The sequence below is a fragment of the Suncus etruscus genome, chromosome 18, assembly GCF_024139225.1.
Source record: "Suncus etruscus isolate mSunEtr1 chromosome 18, mSunEtr1.pri.cur, whole genome shotgun sequence".
NCBI lineage: Eukaryota > Metazoa > Chordata > Mammalia > Eulipotyphla > Soricidae > Suncus > Suncus etruscus.
In genome coordinates, this window is record NC_064865.1 from 58,700,929 (window position 1) to 58,711,117 (window position 10,189).

The 10,189-nt window shown below is 36.8% G+C and overlaps 1 protein-coding gene across 1 annotated transcript; it reads left to right on the forward strand.

Annotated features, from left to right (window-relative positions):
* The first annotated feature begins 8,685 nt into the window (after positions 1-8,685).
* On the forward strand, positions 8,686-9,609 carry LOC125995945 (olfactory receptor 14J1-like). The gene has a single exon (XM_049764892.1). It carries the CDS (start codon positions 8,686-8,688, stop codon positions 9,607-9,609), a length of 924 nt encoding a protein of 307 aa, XP_049620849.1.
* The last annotated feature ends 580 nt before the right edge of the window (positions 9,610-10,189 follow it).

The window sequence follows — 10,189 nt, forward strand, 5'->3', positions numbered from 1 at the left end:
GAAAATTATCAGACTGATATCGCTGATGAATGCAGATGCAAAGATCCTCAACAAAATCCTGGCAAATAGGATTCAATGCCTCATTAAGATCATCCACTACGATCAAGTAGGTTTCATCCCAGGAATGCAAGGATGGTTTAACATCATAAATCTATCAACATAATACACAACATCAATAACAAGAAAAATAAAAACCACATGATCATATCAATAGATGCAGAGAAAGCATTTGATAAGGTCCAACACCCATTCTTTTTTTTTATTTTTATTTTTAATTATGAGAACAAGGGTGCAAAGAAAGAGGACAAGGTAAAGTTACAGTGGAAGGACAATCACCCATAACATAATTCTCAGAAGTCCCCTTGCTGATATCTTAACTTTAAAATTTCAGCCAAAGAAAATTAAGATAAATAAGACAGAATCCATGTACAATTACTTTGTCCCTCAAGTCCCCAGATTGTAACACATTATAATATTTCTTAACAGTACACAAGGCAATCTAAAGCCATAAAACTTACGTAACTCCTTAAACATTACAGGAATAGTATTTTCTTACATTTCCATATACATGCATATTAGCTTAAGTTAACCTCAAATTTTAAGTGAGTTCTTTTTAAGGATTAGAGTCAAAGGAGCACAGTAAGAATGGTGTTAGAGTGTCAATTGTTGTTTGCATAGGCCCACCAAAATATGAGGGACATGGAAAGAAATAACCTTGGCCTAAGTACAAAGAGACCAGACCCCTGAAGTTTCCTGGCACAAGACCAAGTCTAGGCTCCAGGCAAGCTAGATCGTCCAATCCAATACATTGTCTGTATCCAACACCCATTCTTGATCAAAACTCTCAGCAAGATGGGAATGGAAGGAACCTTTCTCAATATAGTTAAGGCCATCTACCACAGCCAGTGGCAAATATTATCCTCAATGAAGAAAAACTAAAAGCCTTCCCTCTAAATTCTGGCACAAGACAAGGCTGTCCTCTCTCACCACTCCTATTCAACATAGCACTGGAAGTACTTGCTATAGCGATTGGGCAAGAAAAATATATCAAGGGAATCCAGATAGAAAAGGAAGAAGTCAAGCTCTCACTGTTTGCAGATGACATGATACTCTACTTAGAAAACCCTAAAGACTCTACCAAAAAGCTTCTAGAAACAATAGACTCATATAGCAAGGTGGCAGGCTACAAAATTAACACACAAAAATCAATGGCCTTTCTATACACCAATAGTAATAAGGATGAAATGGACATTAAGAAAACAACCCCATTCACAATAGTGCCACACAAACTCAAATAACTTGGAATCAACTTGACTAAAAATGTGAAGGACCTATACAAAGAAAACTATAAAACTCTGCTCCAAGAAATAAGATAGGACACACGGAAATGGAAACGCATACCCTGCTCATGGATTGGCAGGATTAACATCATCAAAATGGCAATACTCCCCAAGGCATTATACAGATTTAATGCTATCACTCTAAAGATACCCATGACATTCTTCAAAGAAGTGGATCAGGCACTTTTGAAATTCATTTGGAACAATAAACACCCTCGAATAGCTAAAGCAATCATTGGGGAAAAGAATATGGGAGGAATTACTTTCCCCAACTTTAAACTGTACTACAAAGCAATAGTTATCAAAACAGCATGGTATTGGAATAAGGACAGGCCCTCAAATCAGTGGAATAGGCTTGAATACTCAGAAAATGTTCCCCAGACATACAATCACCTAATTTTTGATAAAGGAGCAAGAAATCCTAAATGGAGCAGGGAAAGCCTCTTCAACAAGTGGTGTTGGCACAATTGGATAGCCACTTGCAAAAAATTGAACTTAGACCCCCAGCTAACATCATGTACGAAGGTAAAATCCAAATGGATTAAAGACCTCGATATCAGCCCCAAAACCATAAGATATATAGAATAGCACATAGGCAAAACACTCCAGGACATTACAGGCATCTTCAAGGAGGAAACTGCACTCTACAAGCAAGTGAAAGCAGAGATTAACAGATGGGGATATACTAAGCTGAGAAGCTTCTGCACCTCAAAGGAAATAGTGCCCAGGATACAAGAGCCACCCACTGAGTGGGAGAAACTATTCACCCAATACCCATCAGATAAGGGGCTAATCTCCAAAATATACAAGGCACTGACAGAACTTTACAAGAAAAAAACATCTAATCCCATCAAAAAATGGGGAGAAGAAATGAACAGACACTTTGACAAAGAAGAAATACAAATGGCCAAAAGACACATGAAAAAGTGCTCCACATCACTAATCATCAGGGAGATGCAAATCAAAACAACGATGAGATACCATCTCACACCACAGAGAATGGCACACATCACAAAGAATGAGAATAAAAAGTGTTGGCGGGGATGTGGAGAGAAAGGAACTCTTATCCACTGCTGGTGGGAATTCCGTCTAGTTCAACCTTTGTGGAAAGCGATATGGAGATTCCTCCAAAAACTGGAAATCAAGCTCCCATATGATTCAGCTATACCACTCCTAGGAATATACCCTAGGAACACAAAAATACAATACAAAAATCCCTTCCTTACACCTATATTCATTGCAGCACTATTTACCATAGCAAGACTCTGGAAACAACCAAGATGCCCTTCAACAGACGAATGGCTAAAGAAACTGTGGTACATATACACAATGGAATATTATGCAGCTGTCAGGAGAGATGAAGTCATGAAATTTTCCTATACATGGATGTACACGGAATCTATTATGCTGAGTGAAATAAGTCAGAGAGAGAGAAAAAAACGCAGAATGGTCTCACTCATCTATGGGTTTTAAGAAAAATGAAAGACATTCTTGCAATAATCATTTTCAGACACAAAAGAGAAAAGAGCTGGAAGTTCCAGCTCACCTCAGGAAGCTCACCACAAAGAGTGATGAGTTTAGTTAGAGAAATAACTACATTTTGAACTGTCCTAATTATGAGAATGTATGAGGGAAATGGAGAGCCTGTTTAGAGTACAGGCGGGGGTCGGGTGGGGAGGAGGGAGACTTGGGACATTGGTGATGGGAATGTTGCACTGGTGATGGGTGGTGTTCTTTACATGACTGAAACCCAAACACAATCATGTATGTAATCAAGGTGTTTAAATAAAAAAAAACCTCTGTTGTATTCATGAGAAATTGAACCTCTCAATATTGAACAAAGATTGAATAAAAAATTACTCTCATCAATAACAAATGTAAATTAAAATAGCTAAAATTTCCCAAGAAATCCAAATTCAAGTAAATTATATAGAATAAGTCTTCAAGAGGATCTATATTATATATGCCTATCAATATCTTCTAGAAACTAGGACTTAAGAATTCATCTAAATAATTTCTATGATAACTAACTTTACACCAAATGAAGAATGACCACACCAAAAAGGAAAATCACAAACTCAATGGCAAAAAGGAAAGTTTTCCCTTAAAGATTAAACACAGAGTATATGTATTCTAAATACTATTATTTATAGTAGTATTAAAATTACTCACCATAAAGTATTCATAAATTAACAGTAAATTAATTTATATTTGTAAGCAAGTAGACTCTTGTTATTTGCAGTTAAATTATCATGATGTCTATGACAGTATTCATAGAATGTATTAAAGCCCTACAAAATTTCTTTAGAAATAATAAACCAGCAGCATAATGTAATAGCACAAAATTAAAATGCAAGAATCTGTAAAATTTCCACTGGAAACAACATGTATACATGAGAAAGAAAAAATTAAAACCCACATTTACAATTGCTTCAACAAGTGAAGTACCTGGAAATCAGTTTAACAAAGGTGAAAAGACTTGTACACCAGATTCTAGGTAGTAAAAGAAATAGAAAGCAATACAAGGCAATGAAAAAACATTTCATATTTGTGGATGGAAAAATTAACTTTATTCAAATGACCCATGTGCCATTAGAGAGATTTAAAGCAAATCCATTCAAAACTGAAATAATAAAATCACAACCACACAACCAAACTGAAAAGTGTGTCTGTCAAGGAGGCAGGATTGGGGAAGAGGTCAAAGGAGAAACAGGGCATTGGTGGAGATAATTACAGGTGATGGTATTAATGTTAGAAATTTTATGTCTTCATTTTAAATATAAATAACTTTGTAAACATGATAATTTAATGAAAAAATTTAATCTGAATGATATTCTTCAGTGATTTAGGACAACAACTACTAAAAACATGAGGCCCCAAATACCCAATAGACAAAGAAATATCAACAAAAAATGATAGTAGCTAGTTTCTCTGGCTTTAAACTATACTGCAAAACTATAGTAATCAAAAAAAGAGTGATAACTCACTAAAATGTCTTTTGGACCAATGAGAGACTAGCTCTAAACCCTAGGGTGAATGGACAGTTAATTTATGACAAAAATTATTTTAATAAACTCATTCATGTTCTGCCTCACAAATTGAGGGGGAAATAATGGAGGGCACCAAGACCAAAAAGTCATATGAACATTGAGTAGAAATAAAAAATGATCAGACTTGAACAACAAATTCAAAGTCAATGATACCCAATCTACAACCGGCTAGACACAGAAGAGACCACTTATTCTAACAGCCCAGGGGAGGGGGCTAAAGGAGGGGAGATATGGGATACATGCTGGGAACAGGGGTGGAGGGAGGACAACATTGGTGGTGGGAATGCCCCTGATTCATTGTCATTATGTAACTTAATACTACTGTGAATGATTTGTAATCCACTTTGGTCAAAATAAAAATTATTCATTAAAAATGTGGACAAAAATAAAAAAAGGAAAGTCCCTTTAACTAATGGTATTGGGAAAATGGTATAGAAAATAAAAGTAATAACCTGGGTTCATAGGTTACTCCACAGTAAAACATTAATTCAAATGAATAAAATAAAATGACATCAGACTTGAATCCATGAACTAATTTGAAAAAAAAAATGTAGGGAAAGCTCTCTATGATTTTGGCCTCAGAGGTATCTGAACTCCATTGATAAGAAAAGCAAATAGTTCTACATCAAACTAAAGAGTTTCTGCTCTATGGGGTTAAAGAGATATTTCAGCCAATAAGGTACTCCTGGCCTTGTAAGTGGTTGAGCTGCATTTAATCTTCAGCACCCTAAACTCTGAGCCAAGAGTAAAACCCTGAGCACTCCTGAGTTTGATACAACTCTCACCCCTCAAAAAGTTCTATCCCATGAAAGAAAAAAATGGCTAAAACAAAACACCATACTGAATGGAGACAATGTTCAAGCATCATCCATATGACCTTGGGATTCTATCAAAAATATTCAAAACACACTTAAGAATGAACATCAAAGAAACAAAAGTTCCCACTTTTGAAACTGCATCAAAGAAGATATAAAGATATACCAAAGGATAGAACAAATATTAAACAGCCCTGGTTCTCAGGGAAATTCACTTCAATACACAGGACTTATAATTTCATACCAGAGAGTGACCTATATGAAAAAGTACTCAGGACTGGCTGGATGCAGGAAAAGGGGGTGTCACTGTTGGTGGGAAGACTTTTACCCTCAGAAATGAATACTCTCAATTGGGTTTGATCATGAGTCACTGAGTATGTTTTTAGAGCGTTTAATGGACATTTTTATAGTGGACATTCCATCTGTGAACAAATAACTTGGTGACTTTTTAATGGTTATTAGAGGCTTTCTGGCTCAAAATAAAATTCATTTGCTTCAGTGTTTGTAATCTACTAGCATTTACTCCCTTTGCTTATAAATGAAATTATAGGATTGGACACTGTAATGAGATAACATAACTCAAATCAATATCTAAGCCATTAAGTTTGACATTAAATTAAGCCTGTTGGAAATTCTGACTTTCAAACACAACAAAACTCTAAGTGGTGCAATTCAGCAGTAGTGTACTTTCTTGGCAGGAGTGAAACTATAGACTTGATTCCCAGCAAACAAAATTAATTAGTTAAAACAGAATAATGCTGTTTTATGACTTGGCTCAGTGAACAGATCAGTGTCATCATTAGATCAACTCAGATGTATACACAGTAGAATAAATCAATATAATTGCATGTGTGGGCCCAAGGGTATTTATAAGACAAGGTGAATACACAGAGCACCCAGAAACTCAGCTATTACCAAAGGGACTTCAGAGATTAACCTCTAGTGGCCAAAGAAGGATTGAAGTGGACGACTACTTTTTTTTCCATAGGGCACATTTTACTGAAAGAGACTAAATCACCAAGATCACGCCATCAGCTAATTGTTTACCGCTAATACTGACAACTTGCCCTGATGTTGAGAAAAAAAAGTTACTGAATATGTTCTGGTGAGTTTCCTGAGATTCTAAAAATAAAAAAGTTACATGAATGAAAGTATTGTAAAATACTGAGTTGCAAACTTGAAGTAAAATGTGTGAAGTCAGATTATTTTAATGGAGCTTAGAAACCTGAGGGGGAAAGTTTAAACCCCTTCCAGTTGAGAGCTATTTTGTGGACCAAATTTCCCGCTTCCCTAGCGATAATTTCCTTATATAGCCATGACAGAAGAAAAATGTAAATATACACATGAAGGAATGACACCATGATATATTATATATTTTATTATTCAGATTGATATTTATAATCTGTTATTGACTGTTACAGATTGATTTCAAATTATGTGGACTTCTTTCTTATCAAACATCATGCTGTTCTAATGTAATAAATACTTTTTATGGTTCTTTTATTTGTTTGTTTTTGGGCCACACATGATGATGGTCAGGAATTACTCCTGGCAGGATCGGGGACCATATGGGATGCCGGGGACCAAGCCTATATTGGCCATGTGCAATGCAAACTTTCTGCCCACTGTGCTTGCTCTAGCCCCTGATAAATACATTTTAAAACTCAAATAGATCAAATATATATATGTGTGTGTACATAATGTGCATCTTTATATTTGTGTGTTGGTGCCAGATATTAAACCCAGATCCTCACAAATGCCAGGGATTCTAAGTCACATTCCAAATCCTCAGATCCAATATTTTGGGGAAGATCACAACCAGAAGTTGTTAGTGATTTCATTTGCCCGGTACTAACTTTGACATTCCCAAATCAAAGCATATGCTTGGACACCTAAACCTTTTTCTAAATACTGGATTGAATATTTTAATGAGAAAAATAAGTACATTTTCTGTTTATAAATTAAGGAATATAAAAGGAAATAAGAAAGTTTTTTTTGGGGGGCCTACATTCAGCAGTGCTCAGGAGTTACTCCTGGCTCTGTACTCAGAAATAACTCCTGGCAGGCTTGGGACACCATATGGGATCCTGAGGATTGAACCCACATCCGTCCTAGGTAAGTGATAGGGCAAATGCCCTACCACTGTGCTACCATACCACTCAGCCATAGAAAATAAGAACATTTTCAAGAATCTACTGAGAAACCACCCTTCTCATCACACCCAATCACCCCCATTTTCTGGTTTCTTTACATAGGGAGAAACTCTGATGGAAGAAACATTAAGAAACCCCTAGAATGGACTTGTGAATGGTCAAGGCTTTAAGAATTACAGAGTAAAATGTGCACCAAAATATAACTGGTAAAAAAAAAATAAATCACTAACTGTATATAACTAAATATATTTTTGAAAACAGTATTGTTTATCTAATGCTAGATTAGAGATGTTGGATTTTAATTGGTTTGTTAAAGTGAGTACAAAGTTAGAGGCAAAGAAATTGTAGCATCCAAAAGTGAAGCCAATATAAAATTATGGAGCAAACTAAAAGTACTAGGGTTACTTTAGAATTTCATTAAAGAATACAAGTGATCATTTGTAGATACTTGACATGGAACTTTTTTAATTAGGATAAGAGCATCTTTAAATATCTAAGAACAACCTAGAGAGACTCCAGGTCCCTTCATTGTTTTCCTTTTTATATCCTTGGTACCACAGAAGTGTAGTAAAAATAAAGGGCAGCTCAGAATCTATATGTCATTATGTAATATTTTTAGACAAAAAAGTGTTAATGCAAAAATTATCTATATAGTGTATTTTTGTGTTATTGGGCACATTGATATGCTTTCAAGGTACTTATAAAGTATATATAAATGGATAAAGCTTAAAAGGAAAACCTGGACCTTATTCTTCTATGTGGTCACTATATTAGTAGTTTGTGAGAGAACCAAATTAACAACTTGGTAGAAATGCAGTATTTCAATATATATAAATTAAGTCTTTTTCCATTTGTTTCCATACAGAAAAGTAAAAATATTTCCCCAAAACATCGAAATGGAAGTTTTTGGAGGCTACAACAATTGACATGGTATGTTTCTATTACCCAAGAAAATGTGTACATGTGTCATTTTCTATCTAAAAGGATTAAAACATCATTATCTAAAGCTTTTCATTTTAGTCTAGATATAAAAATGTCTTAGTTGACCTTAGACAACTGTCTAAGAATCTCTAGAATGCAAACATGCATCCAGATCTATCTATACTTACACAAACGCACAAATAGCGTGTCACAATTCCTTGACTTCCCTATCTAAATCCTCATCTTTTTCATCAAGAGGAGTGTTAATTTTTACTCCTTTCACAAACATAATTAGTGGTAGGAATTTAGATGGATAAATATACCCACCCAAAGAAAGAAAAAAATGAAAAATGCCCCTTGTGTTTCTATCTATCTTGCAGCTATCAGCCACTCCTCAGAGCCATCCATGGCTAACTTGACTCTCAATGGATTTCTTCTTCTGGGCTTTTCCTCCAAGCCCGAGCTGGAACTCTTCTACGCTTCTGTCTTCCTGGTCTTGTATGTGTTGGCCCTTCTCGGCAACAGCCTCATCATCACCTCCATCTCCATGGACAGCAGCCTGCACTCGCCCATGTACTTCTTCCTGAAGCATCTCTCCTTCCTGGACCTGTGCTACATCTCTGTCACGGTACCCAGGTTCCTCTACAACTCTTTCCTGCACGACGGGTTGGTCTCAGTGGGGGCTTGCATGCTGCAGTGCTTTGCCTTCATCCTCTGTGCAGTGGCTGAGCTGGCCATGCTCACTCTCATGTCCTACGACCGCTACGTGGCCATCTGCAAGCCACTACACTACGATGTCATCATGAACCTCAGAACCTGTGTCCAGGGTGTCGTCGCAGTTTGGGTAAGTGGTGTCATTTCAGGGATCATGCAAACAGCATCCACCTTCTCCCTGCGCTTCTGCGGTCCCCCCATCATCCATCACTTCTTCTGTGATGTCCCCCAGCTGGTGAAACTCTCCTGTTCCAAGGACAGTCTGGGTGAGGCCGGTGTCACCATCTTCCTCTGCTTGCTGGCCTTCCTCTGCTTCCTCTTCATTGTCTGGTCCTACGTGAACATCTTTGGCTCGGTGTTGAGGATGCCCTCCGAGGAAGGCAGGGCCAAGGCCTTTTCCACCTGCCTACCCCATCTGGTTGTGGTCTTGTTGTTCATCTTTACCACCAGCTTTGAGTATTTGAAATCTCATTCGGATTCGCCCACTGGGTCTGACGTTTTGCTCACCATCATGTACACAGTTGTGCCCCCCACCTTCAATCCTGTCATCTATAGCCTGAGAAATAAGCACATCAAGGCAGCCCTGAGAAAGGTGTTTTTGACCAAAAAGTTCTGACTCTCTTGTGGAGGCACTTCGAGGAATTCCTTAGGAGAGGTAGGTTTAAAAAGTGGTTAGGTGGTAATATATAACCATCGGCGAATTGGGCTAGGTAAGTCATTAATTGTAAGGACAAAGTTCCAGTGGGTAGGATCTATCTATCTCTTTATGTGTATATATTATATAATATTATAATATAATATATTATCTGAGTAATAAAAATAGACACAGCTGAAATGATAGCATAGTGAATAGGGCATTTGCCTTGCATAGATTTGATCTATGATTTGATCTCTGGCATCTCATATGGCTCCCAAGCCTGCCAGGAATAATTTTAGAGCACAGAGTAAGGAGTAACCCCTGAGCAATGCCAGGTGTGCCCCCCCCAAAATAGTCAGATATAGAACTAAGTATATAGATATATGTATATACAATGTATGGTTCAATCTTACCCCAAAAACCAAGTATGAGAATAATATTAATTCCTAGAATTTGGCTTCCCTGTTCATTCCTGTGGATGATGGTGGAAACCAGTATAAATAGAGTTTTATTTCCCATTTTTCTTAGTTACACTGAAATTTAGGAAATGACATGATAT

Coding starts and splice junctions, on each gene's coding strand:
- LOC125995945 (XM_049764892.1), top strand. CDS start 8,686: ATGGCTAACTTGACTCTCAATGGATTTCTTCTTCTGGGCTTTTCCTCC.